The 15,042-nt window shown below is 49.2% G+C and overlaps 2 protein-coding genes across 2 annotated transcripts in view; one reads left to right on the top strand and one right to left on the bottom strand.

Annotated features, from left to right (window-relative positions):
- Positions 1-1,899: 1,899 nt before the first annotated feature.
- LOC123069319 (3-methyl-2-oxobutanoate hydroxymethyltransferase 1, mitochondrial) lies at positions 1,900-4,695 on the top strand. The gene is made up of 5 exons (XM_044492151.1): positions 1,900-2,399; positions 3,122-3,328; positions 3,429-3,575; positions 3,967-4,020; positions 4,117-4,695. The coding sequence occupies exons 1-5, from the start codon at positions 2,010-2,012 to the stop codon at positions 4,366-4,368; spliced, it is 1,050 nt and encodes a 349-aa protein (XP_044348086.1). The 5' UTR covers positions 1,900-2,009; the 3' UTR covers positions 4,369-4,695.
- A 15-nt stretch (positions 4,696-4,710) lies between these two features.
- Positions 4,711-15,042, bottom strand: part of LOC123069318 (uncharacterized) — a 14,290-nt gene continuing 3,958 nt past the window's right edge. The window contains exons 2-9 of the mRNA XM_044492149.1: positions 14,438-14,529; positions 13,663-13,742; positions 7,717-7,758; positions 7,516-7,643; positions 6,831-7,011; positions 6,567-6,745; positions 5,772-6,020; positions 4,711-5,523 (exon numbers count right to left, since the gene is read on the bottom strand). Coding sequence (XP_044348084.1) covers positions 5,280-5,523; positions 5,772-6,020; positions 6,567-6,745; positions 6,831-7,011; positions 7,516-7,643; positions 7,717-7,758; positions 13,663-13,742; positions 14,438-14,529 — 1,195 coding nt within the window. The 3' untranslated portion in view covers positions 4,711-5,279. The remainder of the gene's footprint in view (positions 5,524-5,771; positions 6,021-6,566; positions 6,746-6,830; positions 7,012-7,515; positions 7,644-7,716; positions 7,759-13,662; positions 13,743-14,437; positions 14,530-15,042) is intronic.

Below are 15,042 nucleotides of genomic sequence, written 5' to 3'. Positions count from 1 at the left end.
TGGCGTATTTCAAGATTAGGTTTTGTCATTCCGATTGTCAGAGAGGTATCTCTGGGCCCTCTCGGTAATGCACATCACTATAAGCCTTGCAAGCAATGTAGCTAATGAGTTAGTTACATGATGATACATTACGTAACGAGTAAAGAGACTTGCCAGTAACGAGATTGAACTAGGTATTGGATACCGACGATCGAATCTCGGGCAAGTAACATACCGAAGACAAAGGAAACGACGTATGTTGTTATGCGGTTTGACCGATAAAGATCTTCGTAGAATATGTAGGAGCCAATATGAGCATCCAGGTTCCGCTATTGGTTATTGACCGAGAATAGTTCTAGGTCATGTCTACATAGTTCTCGAACCCGTAGGGTCCGCACGCTTAACGTTACGATGACAGCTTTATTATGAGTTTATAAGTTTTGATGTACCGAAGGTTGTTCGGAGTCCCGTATGTGATCACGGATATGACGAGGAGTCTCGAAATGGTCGAGACGTAAAGATCGATATATTGGACGACTATATTCGGACTTCGAAAAGGTTCCGAGTGATTCGGGTATTTATCGGAGTACCGGAGAGTTACGGGAATTCGCCGGGGAGAAGTATTGGGCCTTATTGGGCCATACGGGAAAGAGAGAGGGGCTGCCTAGGGCAGGCCGGGCGCCCCCCCAAGGCCTAGTCCGAATTGGACTAGGGGGAGGGGCCGCACCCCCTCCTTCCTTCCCTTCTCTCTTCCCCTTCCTTCTCTCCTACTCCTACTAGGAAAGGAGGAGTCCTACTCCCGGTGGGAGTAGGACTCCCCCCTTGGGCGCGCCTCCTCCTCCTTGGGCGGCCCTCCTCCCCTTGCTCCTTTATATACGGGGGCAGGGGCACCCCATGACACACAAGTTGATCTTCGTGATCGTTCCTTAGCCGTGTGCGGTGCCCCCCTCCATCATATTCCACCTCGATCATATCGTAGCGGTGCTTAGGTGAAGCCCTGCGTCGATAGAACATCATCGTCACCACGCCGTCGTGCTGACGAAACTCATCCCCGACACCCTGCTGGATCGGAGTCCGCGGATCGTCATCGAGCTGAACGTGTGCTGAACTCGGAGGTGCCGTACGTTTGGTACTTGGATCGGTCGGATCGTGAAGACGTACGACTACATCAACCGCGTTGTCATAACGCTTCCGCTTACGGTCTACGCGAGTACGTTGGACAACACTCTCCCCTCTCGTTGCTATGCATCACCATGATCTTGCGTGTGCGTAGGAAATTTTTTGAAATTACTACGTTCCCCAACAATTTCATCTGTTTATACGTGGCAAAATGAGTGGTGATGGAGGCGTGTGGGCTATATGCAAGATGCCACACGTGTGTGCATTAAGTTTTTCGTTAAGAAAAGCAACAACAAGACCTCTGTTACAAAAATGTGTCAAAAACGCTCTTATATTATGGGATGGAGTAAGTAGTAGGTTGCAACAAGGGCAATATTACAAAAATAAAATAAAATAGCAAGATCTCCGTTTCAAAAAAAATATTGTAACAAGATCTTTGATGTAAAAAAATTGTAACAAGACCTTTATTGTAAAAAAAATCTGTAACTTGACCTGTGTTTTATAAAAAAAAATTACAACATGACCCATGTTGCAGAAAATTACCGCAACACGATCTTTATTGCAATGGTAGAGGATGACGCCGTATCCGATGCCTCGTGAGGCGGCGGATCTCCACCGGCGGACGCGTAGCAGCGGCAACGCCCAAAAAATATCCCACAAAAAGGTTTAAAATAACCCACTTCCAATTGAAAATCATTTCATTGCCCCTTTTATTTTTACAGTAGTAATTTCCCCTTGCAAAACGCAGCACGACTGTACGAACGCAAACCCTTGCACACGCACTCACAACCTACCAAGCCCGCCCCCCAAAATTCTCATTCTCAGTATCCAAAGACTCGCGTCGCTCTCGTGTCGCACCAACCAACCACACTCGAACGGGGATTCCCACTCGAACGCCGCCGCTTCGCACGATGGCGACGGGGCACGCCTTCCGGCGCCTGGCGCGGCGGATGCTGAGCAACGTGCCGGAGTCGACCGTCTATGGGGGCCCGCGGCCGCAGGAGGCGGCGGCGGCGCGGCGCGTGACGGTGACGACCCTCCGCGGGAAGCACCGCCGGGGGGAGCCCATCACCGTTGTCACCGCCTACGACTACCCCTCCGCCGTCCACGTCGACTCCGCGGGGATCGACGTCTGCCTCGTCGGCGACTCCGCCGCCATGGTCGTTCACGGCCACGACACCACTCTCCCCATCTCCCTCGACGTCATGCTCGAGCACTGCCGCGCCGTGGCGCGAGGCGCCTCGCGGCCGCTCCTCGTCGGCGACCTCTCCTTCGGTTGCTACGAGTCCTCTTCCACGCAGGTAGTTCACCACGGGCGTCCCTCCCATTCTCGTCCTCTCCGATTCGATCCGGTGGAGATTGAAATTAAATTGCAGTAATGCCGCCCGTGAGCAATTGCGTCTTTGCCACTGCTGGCCTGGTAGATGTGCCATGCTTTGCACTCCCCCTATTTAGCTCTTCAGTTACCTGTTGCTATCATCAGTAAGGAATTGCTTATGCTTGTTCGTGGTGTGACAACAGTAATTTTGCATGTCCTGTTAGAGTCGCTTTAGCTGTTCCCTGCTCTAAGGAGATTGCCATTTTCGTTGATTGATTCCTTTCTAGTTTGTCACAAAGCCCAATATTCCTTGAGTTCAGAAAACTGATGGTTCAACCTTTGCGTGCTAATAAAGTTCAATAGATCGTTGATATTGTTGTCACAAATATATATCTGTAATGGTGTTTTTTTAAGCTAAAAAGACGTTCAGACTCGATTTTTTGCTCTTAGTTGTAAATGCAGTTACATTACTACATCTCAAATATAAAAATAGATAACCCAACTCATGAGCAAGCTGAATACAATAGACATGAACATATGAGGCATATCATATGGCAATGAATACGATAGACATGAACATATGAGGCATATCATAGTGCGATGGTAATACAGTATCTAGATGTGTCAAATGGTATCTACAACTTCAGTGTATAAGAGCTAGGCATTTTGGGCTTGAGCTTTCATGTAATATATCTTTTCTTACAGGCTGTTGACTCTGCGGTGAGGGTGTTAAAAGAAGGTGGAATGGATGCAATCAAATTGGAAGGAGGAGCTCCATCTAGGATCAGTGCAGCTAAGGCTATTGTGGAGGCTGGAATTGCTGTCATGGGTCACGTTGGGCTTACGCCGCAGGCTATTAGTGTACTTGGTGGGTTTCGACCACAGGGGAAGACAGTTGATAGTGCTATAAAGGTGCCTAGTTTGTTTTTGCTGGCAATTTGACTGTTAGCATGTATCATGACCTGTGTCTTGACATACATTTTGCTCCATGTTATTCTGCTTGTGTGTACAGGTTGTAGAGACAGCACTCGCGTTGCAAGAGGCTGGTTGCTTCTCGGTTGTGTTGGAGTGTGTGCCAGCTCCGGTGGCAGCAGCTGCAACATCAGCATTGAAAATCCCAACCATTGGCATCGGTGCTGGGCCATTCTGCAGTGGGCAGGTACAATTATTCGCCATGCTCTATCCATACATTGATTCTGATCTTGATTTTCAAGGAATCATAATTTTGTTATTTGTATTTATTCTATTTGTTATGTAAGCATTTCCTCACCGCATGCACAATCTATGCTTGATTTTTTCCCTTGCCAAAACGTAGCAGTGTATGCTTGACTTTAGCACAGCAAGCACCTTTTCCCTGACAACTGAAAACAACTGTGCCGAAAGAAACCTAGTCAAATCTGCCACTTGAATGCTACGCATCGTCTTGGTCTTGCATATTCTGTTATCAGCATGCAAAGAGAAAAAGATATGTGTTTCCATGTATTCCAAAACCAGAAAATCGGCGTCTATGTTTATTCAGAAACTCTCGTGTCAACACATTTGTCATGCAGGTCTTGGTGTACCATGACTTGTTAGGGATGATGCAGCATCCACACCATGCCAAGGTAAACGAGGCCGTACATTTCAGCGTTGCCCAGAAATTTTACCGTGTTACGCGATTTGCGCCGAGCTCAAGTCTATACAATTTGCTCTGCCTGCAGGTGACACCAAAGTTCTGCAAGCAATTCGGCAACGTCGGCAGTGTCATTAACAAGGCGCTATCAGATTACAAGCAAGAAGTGGAGACACGGTCTTTCCCTGGCCCCAGTCACACCCCGTATAAAATCACCGCAACAGATGTTGATGGCTTTGCCAATGCGCTACAGAAGATGGGTTTGGGTGAGGCTGCGGACGCTGCGGCTGCCGCTGCTGAGAACTCAGAAAATGATGGAAAACCGAGCGAAAACAGTTGATTTCAGTTAAATCTTAATCTGGAGTACAAGACTGCAGGGCAGGGGTAAACTGAAAGCTGAAAGGCAAGTGTTGGCTAAATGCGTCTGATGCCAGGCGATTGCATGTATCGTCTGCCTTTGAATAAATATAAACAGCTGCTGTTGTACGTTGAAAAAACGCAATGTTTTTCAATCTAGCAGCTGCTATTAACTGTGACTTGAGACTTAGTTTAAGGGTGATGTTGTGAGCACCTTACACAAGGAGCGAGCTCTGTCAAACAGAATTAAATAAGCTGTCCAAAAGGGAGCCTCCGGCAATTCTATGGTCAAAAACAACATAAATCAGTATGAGCTGTTTCAATCTATATATGACTTCCAGTTATCTGATTCATCGACCATTTCAAATACTCCCTCCGTCAGGAAATAAGTGACATTGTTTTTGTTTCGGAATAATATACAAATACACCGTCTAATTCATGACTAACTCAGACCAACATACTTCCTTACAGTAGTTTGTTGTGCATACAATGGCAGTAAGCGCTCAGTATACATGTACGCCGACAAGCATCCTTCGGCAGACTGTTACTGTGAAATTCTGAGAAAGGAAACAGGAACATCTTGCGACCCACCACATGCCGGTGTGCGTCCTCAATCCTCATGTACTGTCAAAACCATGGGCAATCGAATGCGCGTCACCTAATTTTTTTACAAACATACATACGAAACCTTACGCCGTTTGCGGCGCCATATGACATCAAGTATGCACCAGGATCGACTGGATGAGTAGATGAATCAGAAGCTCGCCATATGACATCAAGTATGCACCAGGATCGACTGGATGAGTAGATGAATCAGAAGCTCTTCATGAGAAGAGCGGGGTGGTGCTCATACTTGTGCTTTGTGAGAATGAATCTCGTGTACCAAAATGAATCTCATGTTGAGCTAAACTTTGTAATCCTGGAGTAATCACCAACGTTGGCAACAAACAGCGGATCTTTCTCACCGCCGAAGACCGTTTTTTCGCCTGCTTGCTCCAACTCTTTTGTCAAGTCATCCATTGTTTTCTTTAGGTTGGCTTTGCTCATTTGTCCCCCTTCGCTCATTGAAATGCCAACCATGGTGATTTTGGGTAGAAGAGGATTTGCTTCCAAATCATTGTTCATGCTTGAATCATATCTGTGTATCAAACCAAGAGGACCCAAAAATAAGTGGACAGACAATCCAGATAAATCCTAACAAACAACAGTAGGATAAATTATGATTTTAAAACATTTTTGTTCCAAAAGTTTAAGCCACGTTTGGTCCAGTATCAACTGACTTCATGTGAGATCAAGAGATGCATGCGCCGCGCAACACATGCTTTTGTGCATGACCATGAACGAGAAAGGGGAAAGACCTAAAGAGGATGCCGTTGAAGAACAAACCTTCTGGATCTGGAGTCATTTTCTTGCCGTTTGAACATTCTATCGTGCCCTGGCCATATATTAGAAAGTAGATTGCTAAATGGGAAGTGAGACTGGCCATGATCTCGGCTATTGTGTTTTCTGTGGTTGCCGCTATCAATGTTTGACTCCAAAGTTTGAGATTGCTGATCAATTGGGCAGCAGTCAGCATCCTTAGAGGCAGTTGAAGTATTACTGGAGGTAGCAACCCTGTCAACTGAAACTGCTGTCCTGAAAGGTTTGAACAAAATATAGATGTTAGTAGTTCAAAATGAAGGCAATGCAATGGACACTAATCAAATAGCTTATGCTATTACTGATACAACAAAGAGATGGATTTTGCTTGTTCAATAGTTTCAAAAGTTCCTATTTGTAGCTCTCCAAAAGATAAGTTCGACTTCCACCCTTGAGGCCAGATAATCGAATATCTTATACTCCCTCCGGATGTATCTAGACACGACAAATCTAAGACAAGTAATTTGGGACGGAGGTAATATTGCAATAACAGCCTCTAAATGAACCTAGAGGTTTGGCACTTTAACAATTTATACTGCGTATGGCCATCAAGCTATCAAGTTATGATACTATACTTGTTTAAATATGCAAAAATAGGTCGTGCACAATCAAAATGTAATCCAAATCCAGAAAGCCTCTAAAAGTACAATTTACCAACTTCGGTAGTTAGTTTCCCTCCATAAGTCACTACAGAAGAAGGAACAGTTCTACAAAATTTGAGAGAAGAAATAGGCTAATATAAGAGTGGTATTGCATCGGTACCTTTCTTCAAATGAATCAACAACATAAGGAAAATGTGGTTGTATGCCAGTAGCTCTTCTGAGCCACTTATTTCCTAAAAGTAATTTATCAACAACATCAAGACACTGGATCTCAGCTGCTTTTGTTACAACACTTAATGGTATTCCAGCTGGACCAATCTCATTCATCAATTCTTGCATCTGCATAATAGTTACTCAAAATATGAGGCCAACAGTCCACAAATAGGAACTTAAATATTTTCTATGCATTGAATGATCATAGTACCTCTGGAGGCTCAAGCAAGCTGTCTGCACTTTCTTCAAGTATTTCTGATGTTAAACTATCATCAACAATATCTCTTCTACGTTGTATATGGCGGTTTTGAATCATTGAATGAAAATGCTGATCCATTGAAGCTTCGAGAATATTGTCCAACAAGCTTTTATCAAAAAAGTATGGTGAATACCTGAAATCATGAGCAACGAAATTCATGTTATGCTTTCATGAAATATTTATGACATAACAATCTCCTATTTTCTCCTGGCATAGGCAGAAGCATCTAGTATGCACAAGAATCAACGTACATAGCACATGAAACATCATGGCAGAGTCTAAGAGCACGCGTAAATGGACCGTATGCAGATAATCGAACCTAATTAACATTTGACAGGAACCAAGGATATCATGCAGAAAAGGGAAATTGTTAAACAGAAGCATACTTGACAAAAAACGAATTGACTAAGAAAAGGAAGCAAATGTAAATCTGAAAGGTGGATCTCCAGAGTAACATTTCTGCAGAGAACCTAATTAAAAGGGCATCATTGTTTGCTTGTCAATAATGTCAGCTCACACAAAAAGATGCATGTCAAACGTAACACAAACTGAACAAGGTGGTAGCATGCCTGGTAGAGTATGGCCTGACCAAATTGTGGGGAAATGATCAATGGAGAATAAAGAATTTAATCCATACCATCTAATTCCATCATTTGTTGCCACTGCAATATTCAAATTTTGAGCACTAAAAACAGGGACACCAGCAAGTTTTTTCTTTCTGCCCCTTTGTGGGATTGACTTTAAGAGCTTATTAGCAGCTTTGACCTAAAAGGAGAAGAAAATTAGTTTATGTTCACATGTTAAGGTATCCGCAAAACTGAAATATTTAAGCACAAACCTGCTTCTCGTTTGGAACAAACTGGAACATGTGAGGCTTTTCCTGCAAAACAACAATTTTCATGAATACATTGAACGCAACATGCCATATGTATAATGCTTAAAGGTAAAAAAAGAAGGTATATCGAAGGAGATTCTCTTTTAACTTTTCACACCTTGTATTGTGTATATGTATTGGGCCATAACAATACACCAAGCATAGTGCATAACATCTACAAATATGATGCAGAAAAATAGAAGAGCCCAACTGTTATGGATCTTGGTCTAACGGGTAGTTTGGATAGGATAATGGTCTGAAGACAGGGCATAGGGCACTTGCCCACTACCGTCTGGTGTCTGGCCTCATTCCCAACAAAGAAGAGAGGCTCTGAGGCTTATTGGAACTTTGTTAATTGTGGACCCTAAAAGATGAGTGCATGCTTGTCCTTTATATAGAACAGCTCACTTGATACACAAATCAGATCAGAACAGAAACTCTTGACTATATTCCTAAATCCTAATTCAATTGGACCCTACTTAGTTTTAACTTTTAAAGGAGAATTCATATCCAACATGGACACTTAAGCTCTTTCTACTTTATCCTACACCTTCACAAATATGCACGTACAAGCCTATTACTGCTACCAGCTTGCTGCACGGCAACTGCAACCAAGACGCGTGCAGATAATGCAGTTTTTCAATGCCAGTACTATCAAAGCAGGCTATAAACTTAATGTTCAATAAAGAAAAAGTTGAGCTTGACATGAACTATTGGAACATTCAACTGTAGAGTACAAATATTGTTATGTTGCCGCCGTCGAATCCCCGCCGGTAGCCCACCTCCACCTCCCTCCCCCAGTCCTCCAGCCCCATGGCGTCCTCCAGCGCTGACCCCGCCGACCGCAGTGTGACCCTCTCCGACGAGTGTGTGTCCTCCGGCGACCGCTGGCTCGACTCGGGGAGCGAGTCCTCCGCACGCTCCTACTGCGAGGTCGCGCGCCGCCCCGCGGCTCCCCCTGTGTCGCCGGCGCCCCCAGCACCCCCTGCCCCTGAACTTGCGGCGGCGCCACGCAGGCAGCCTGCCAGGACCCGGCTCGGCCCTCGCTCCGAGGTACACCGCGTCCGGCGTCTCCAGCGCCAACGCGGTTGATGCGGACGGGTTCCAGCAGACAAGGCGCAGGAACCGACGCCGACACCCGCGCCAGGTTGACGCGCCCCGCTCCCCTCCGCGCTGCCCGCGCAACCCTTCTCCTGAAGAGGTGGTCGGGCTCTGCTTCCGGTGCCTGGACCCCGGCCACCACGTGAGGGACTGCACCAACCACATCAGATGTCGCCGCTGCCCGACTTCTGGCCATGACTCCCGCTCCTGTGACGCCCGCAGCCAAGAGGCGGAACATAGCCCCCGTGCCCCCCTGGCAACCCCCGGCGGACCGACGTGGAACCTCCTCGCACCCAGGCCACCCTCCTACGCCTACCTCCCCAAGCTGCTCCGGCCGCGCCGCTGCCTGACACCCGCTCTCTCAAGCCAGAGCGCGTCAGTGTCGCACACCGTGGAGATGGAGGAGGCGGAACGGGTCCTGGCTCGCACGCTGGTGGCTTCCGTCACTGGCAACCGCCAGCAGGTCTCCGCCGACGAGGTCGCCGCGGCGCTCTACGACTCATTCGGTCTGGTCGACGGGGACTTCACCGTGCACGCGCATCATCCGGAGGATTTTCTGATCCTCTTCGGCTCGCAAGCCGCCATGGACCGCCTCGCCGGCGAGCACTTCATCCGCTCGTCCCACTTCTCCCTCGATGCGCCCTTGGAGCAAACTTCCCCAAGCAGGCTCCGGCGAGTTTGAGTACCGCGTCGAACTTGAACTCCACAGTATTCCAGCCCAAGCCTGGCACCTCTCCACCGCCGAGCACATCCTCCGGAGGAGCTGTTGGATCGAGCGCCTCCACCCCCACACCCTCCCCCGTGCCGAACTCGCCACGTTCCGCCTGTCCGAACGCACACACGACCCCACTGGCATTCGTCACGCCGCCGTCCTGGAGGTTTTCGAGCAAATCCCTGCACGCTCTAGCTCCGACACGCCGTCCATCAGAACGCTCACATTCCCTATCTCCATCAACATTGTCCGCGCCGAGATGCTCAGAGTTGCGCCCCCTCGCGCGCCAACGGGACCGGGCCTAGACTGGGACAGGGGCGCCGGCAACGGCAACGACGACAGGCCGGGCCATGGCCCTGGACGCGCACGCCGCCGCGGCCGCAAGCGCAGACGCACGGAGACGCAGCTCGCCGGCCACGCTGATGGCATGGCGGTGGACTGCCTCGGCTGGCGCACCGACGACCAAACCTCCTGCGCGGACAGTGTGGCCATGGCGACGGGCTGGCCTGCCCCGCCTGGCACGGCGGCGTGTACGATCACCCAGCCACGAAAAGGCATGCTACCGTGGCCTGGTCAGCATGGAGCCCCACGTGGTCGAACGAGCAATCGCCACCGACCCTGGTGCACCTTGACCGTGTGTTGTGCACGTCGGACTAGGAGGATGGACACGGCGAATGCCACCTGACGTGCCTGGCATCCGTCGTGTCAGATCATTCCCCACTGCTGCTGGACTATGCCCCTGCACCTATTTTGCACCGCAGGTTCCACTTCGAGGAACATTGGCTGCGCCTAGACGGACTCCACAAGACGGTGGTCGCGGCTTGGGGTTCCGTTCACGAGCCCGACCCCTTCCGCCGCTTGATGTTGCGCCTCCAAGCCACGACGCGTTGCTTGACGAGTGAGAGTGCCAAAGCGGTTGGCAACATGAAGACCAAGCTGGCCATCGCCAGAGAGCTCATTGTGCGCTTTGACAAAGCCCAGGAAGACCGCATCCTCACGTCCCCGGAGGACTGGCTGCGCAAACAGTTGAAAGTCTCGTACCTCAGGCTCGTATCCTTGGAACAGACGATCGCTGGACAACGCGCCCGCATTGCCACCCTCAAAGACGGCGATGCTAGCACTGCCTTCTTCCACCGGCAATGCTCGTTTCAACGACAGAAAAAACGCATCTTCCACCTCTCCGTGGACGACACACTACTCACTGACCACGACGAGATGGTCGAGGATGCATTCCGTCACTATGACGCACTGCTTGGCACGGCGGTCGAACGCGACCACTCGGTGGACCTGTCGCTGCTCATCGAGGGGAGCGATCTCTCCAACCTTGACGTGGCCTTTTGCGAGGAGATCTGGGAAGCTGTGAAACACCTTCCCGCGCACAAGGCACCTGGGCCCGACGGCTTTAATGCTGAATTCCTCCGTGCATGCTGGAGCATCGTCAAGCAGGACTTCATGGATGTGTTCCAACAGCTCTTTGAGCTGCGTGGCCGCGGCTTCTATAAGCTCGACCAGGCCCTCCTCACGCTGCTGCCGAAGCGCGCCGACGCCCAGGAGCTGCGCGACTACCGCCCGATATGCCTCATTCATATCGTGGCCAAGGTATTCGCCAAGGCCCTCTCGCTCTGGCTTGCGCCAAAGCTTGACCGCCTTGTCAGCTGCAATCAAAACGCATTCATCATCGGACGGAGCCTCCACGACAACTTTGTGCTCGTCAGGCAATCGCTCAAGTTGTTGAGCCAACTTGCGGCCCCCAGGGTGATGCTCAAGCTCGACCTCACGCGCGCTTTTGACTCCATCTCCTGGCCGTTCCTCTTTGAGGTCCTGCGCAAGTTTGGGTTCGGGAATCGCTTCCTCGAATGGATTGTCATCCTCCTGTCCTCGGCAAGCACCCGTTACCTGTTGAACGATGTGCCAGGCCCACCGATATGGCATAAGGGAGGGCTACGGCAGGGCGACTCCTTGTCGCCGCAGTTGTTCGTGCTTGCGGTCGACACTCTCGGCCGGCTGATTCGGCGCGCCCATGAAACAAGCATCCTCCAGCCACTGCATCCGCGGAGGCCGATACCGGCTATATCTCTATACGCCGACGACGTCATGCTCTTTTGCCATGCCACGGAGGGCGACGTCACTGCTGTCAAGGAAATCCTTGACCTATTTGGCAAAGCGTCTGGCCTCAAGGTGAACTATGCCAAGAGCTCGGCAACGCTCTTGCACGGGGACCAGATTGCCTCCAAGTTGATCACCAGCTTGGGATGTTCGACAGCTGCGCTCCCGGTCACCTACCTCGGCATACCCCTGACGACGCGTCGCCCCTTCGCCGGGCAGTTGCAACCCCTTGTCGACAAGGTCGCTGGATGCTTACCCACCTAGAAAGCATGGCTCATGAACAGGGCCGGCAGGCTGGCCCTCGTCAAGTCCGTCCTATGCGCCATCCCGGTGTACCAGCTGCTCGCATTTGCTCCCCCGAAGAAAACACTGCAATAGCTCGAGAAGATTCAGCGAGGTTTCCTCTGGGTCAGGCGTGCCGTCGCCAATGGCGGGCACTGCCATGTAAACTGGCGTCATGTCTCCCGCCCTCTCGCGCTTGGCGGCCTTGGGGTTCGCGACCTCGAGCGCGTCGGGCTCGCGCTCAGACTGAGGTGGCTCTGGCTCTCGCGAACGGACGAAGGACGCGCCTGGCAAGGGCTGGACCTCCAATTCTCCAGCAACGAGCGTACTCTGTTCTTTGCCTCCACCTATATGACCATCGGAAACGGCCTGCATGCCCTGCTCTGGGAGGATCGATGGCTCAATGGGCACTCGGTTGGCGAGCTCATGCCCCAGCTCTACAGCTACATCCCCAAATGCCGGCGCAAAGCCAGAACGGTGGCCGAAGGCCTCAACGGCAACACATGGGCCCGTGACATCTAGGGCGTCCTCGGCATCCACGAGATCGGCCAGTACTTGCAGCTTTGGCAACTCGCGCAGCAGGCCACGCTCCGATGCCCCTGACCAGCTGATTTGGAAGTGGGCCGCGAGTGGCATCTATTCGGCGCAGTCTTGCTACGCGGCCACCTTCCAAGGATCATTGCACTCCTACTCCTGGAAGCTGATTTGGAAGGCTTGGGCTCCCCCTCGGGTCAAGTTTTTCCATTGGCTTGCCAACCTGGATCGCTGTTGGACTGCCGTTCGACTGGCCCGCCACGGACTGCAGCATCATCCGCGCTGCCTTCTTTGTGATCAGGCACCGGAAACGATCCGGCACCTCATGCTTGACTGTCCCTTCGCTAGGCAGGCATGGCACGAGACCCTTGCCTGGCTACGCATACCGGCGCCGATCCCCAACCAGGAACCCACCCTCATGGACTGGTGGCAGCATGCCAAGGATGGCACACCGCAAACACAACGCAAGGCCCTGCAATCCGTAGCACTTCTCGTGCCATGGATGATCTGGAAGCATAGGAACAGCTATGTCTTCGACAGCGCGACGCCCTCCCTAGGCACGCTGGTCGACCGGATCAAGGTGGAAGCCAGCTCCTGGGCTAAGGCCGGAGCAGCAGGCCTTAGAGTAGTCCTACCCCCTTCATGGGATGTGCACTGAGCATTGTATCCGATCCTTGATTATTCGTCCTAGGACGACTGTAACGGACTCCCTACCTTTCCAATGAAAAGAAACGCAAAGGTCTTTTGCGTTTTCTCGAAAAAAAAATGAATAGACATTCTCAAAGAGCAAACTGGAATTAAATAGCCAAATAGCATCTGGAAATGCCAAAACACTTTTTCAAATGGTGATCTGCAGTCTGGATAGTGTCAATGTGGTATATTTCAAACCACGCCCAGTTGATGGAAGCTAATTTTGAAGTGTTTTTCCAAGACATGATGTAATAACTGCATAGTTTATTACTGACCAAACACATCTCAATATCTAGCAAATGAAAATTTAACCCTACTGGGTTATGCTATCCAGATAGAGTAGCATACTATGAAGAAGTACTAGATTTGAAGTGCTAAGCAATAAAACAGAATCGCACAAAGAAAACAAATTCATGCATAATAAAATATAAGTGTGATACCGAATCACATAAATATCACAAGAAAATTTTCTTGTTGCCATATACCTTGAAATGTTCATAAGCTACATCAAGGCGACAAGCCCCCACCATACCACTTGGGACATTTAGCCGCTTAACATAGGACACTGAAGAGGTTAAAGCGGGTTAGTTTAAAGAATTTGTCTGAAATAACTGAATATTTGAAGAGCTTAATTGTGTAAAATCCAGAATTCACAAATCAGGCATAATATGTATCATTAATGGAAGGAAATATTGCTTAGCAACAGTGTTGTTTGTATTTTGTAGACATAAGAAATCCAGGCTTGCAATGAGCATAGAACACAATACATGATACTGACAATAAAACCCAAAGAAATGCATGATAATAAGACTCCGAGAAATGCTTTTACCATGCCCAACAGACAATCCTAAACCTTCTATTTGTGAGCGAGCAACTGTCCACTTCAGCATCCGGTGTACGAGTTCTGGTGTCTCTATGTAGGCGTGCGTGGGTGTGGGAGGGTATGCTCAGGTTTGGGTTCAGGGAAAACTACAAACACAGAACTGCTCATCAGCTCAGCATACTTCTTAGTTTTCTTGGGCCTGATTAAAGGAAGCTGGCAAGACGGGGAGGACTGTGACTCCTTGCCACTCTCATCTAAATGCCAGGTTGCCAAAATATTCTGAGGTTTTGTACAGAAGAATGCACGGTGGATGTAATGTAGCCAAAAAATTAATAATATAAAGAAAAATAAAAGAACTTGCTGCACCAATTAAATAATTATTAAATTCACAATGCATCCAGCAGATAAACAAAACAAAACATTTATAAAGAGAATACCTGAATCATTCAGATCCATAAAAAACCTAAACACTGGATCATTGTCGCTCTTCTTCAATGGTGACAATATCCTTTTAAACCATGTAGGAGTCCTGAAACATTATTTCGAAAACAGAAAATGAGCGACCAAAATACTATCACAACTATTGCATAATTATATGCTGCAGGCAACAATGATTTATGCCGCATATTGGTTCAATTAGAACGGAGGGTGATCACTGATCAAGTGTGCTATCGGTCGGGGCGACGGAGCCACCACCAGCAGCAGTGAAGTACAGGACGATGAGCTTGTGTCGATTGGGCCGTGCATGCATGATCGCTAGAATGGGTATGGATGAACCACATGATCAAGGGTGCGACTGCCCCTTCCGGCGATTGTCCCAACCGGCACACAGCTTCCCTTACTTGCATGGCAGCGCACTTACTTAGGACATCATTTTTGGTGAAGTATGTTTCTCATGTTCATCACTGTTTCACTCGCGATATGGATGGCATGGCCTCACGCTAGAGGAAGAAGAAGGTTTGGTTTCCATGGGCTACTGCTCCACGTCACACCACGTTCACCATATTACACTTGTAATTTAAGTGACCGCCATCGATTTGCA

The sequence above is a fragment of the Triticum aestivum genome, chromosome 3B (assembly GCF_018294505.1).
Source record: "Triticum aestivum cultivar Chinese Spring chromosome 3B, IWGSC CS RefSeq v2.1, whole genome shotgun sequence".
NCBI classification, from domain to species: Eukaryota; Viridiplantae; Streptophyta; class Magnoliopsida; order Poales; family Poaceae; genus Triticum; species Triticum aestivum.
Note: the sequence above shows the minus strand (reverse complement) of the source record. Positions and strands in the feature narration are given on the sequence as shown.

What these genes read in the sequence shown, in the direction of transcription:
- LOC123069319 (XM_044492151.1), top strand. Translation starts at nt 2,010, where the DNA reads ATGGCGACGGGGCACGCCTTCCGGCGCCTGGCGCGGCGGATGCTGAGC. An exon ending in CAGTTGATAGTGCTATAAAG is followed by an intron (nt 3,329 to 3,428) that starts GTGCCTAGTTTG and finishes TTGTGTGTACAG; the next exon opens with GTTGTAGAGACAGCACTCGC. An exon ending in AGCATCCACACCATGCCAAG is followed by an intron (nt 4,021 to 4,116) that starts GTAAACGAGGCC and finishes CTCTGCCTGCAG; the next exon opens with GTGACACCAAAGTTCTGCAA.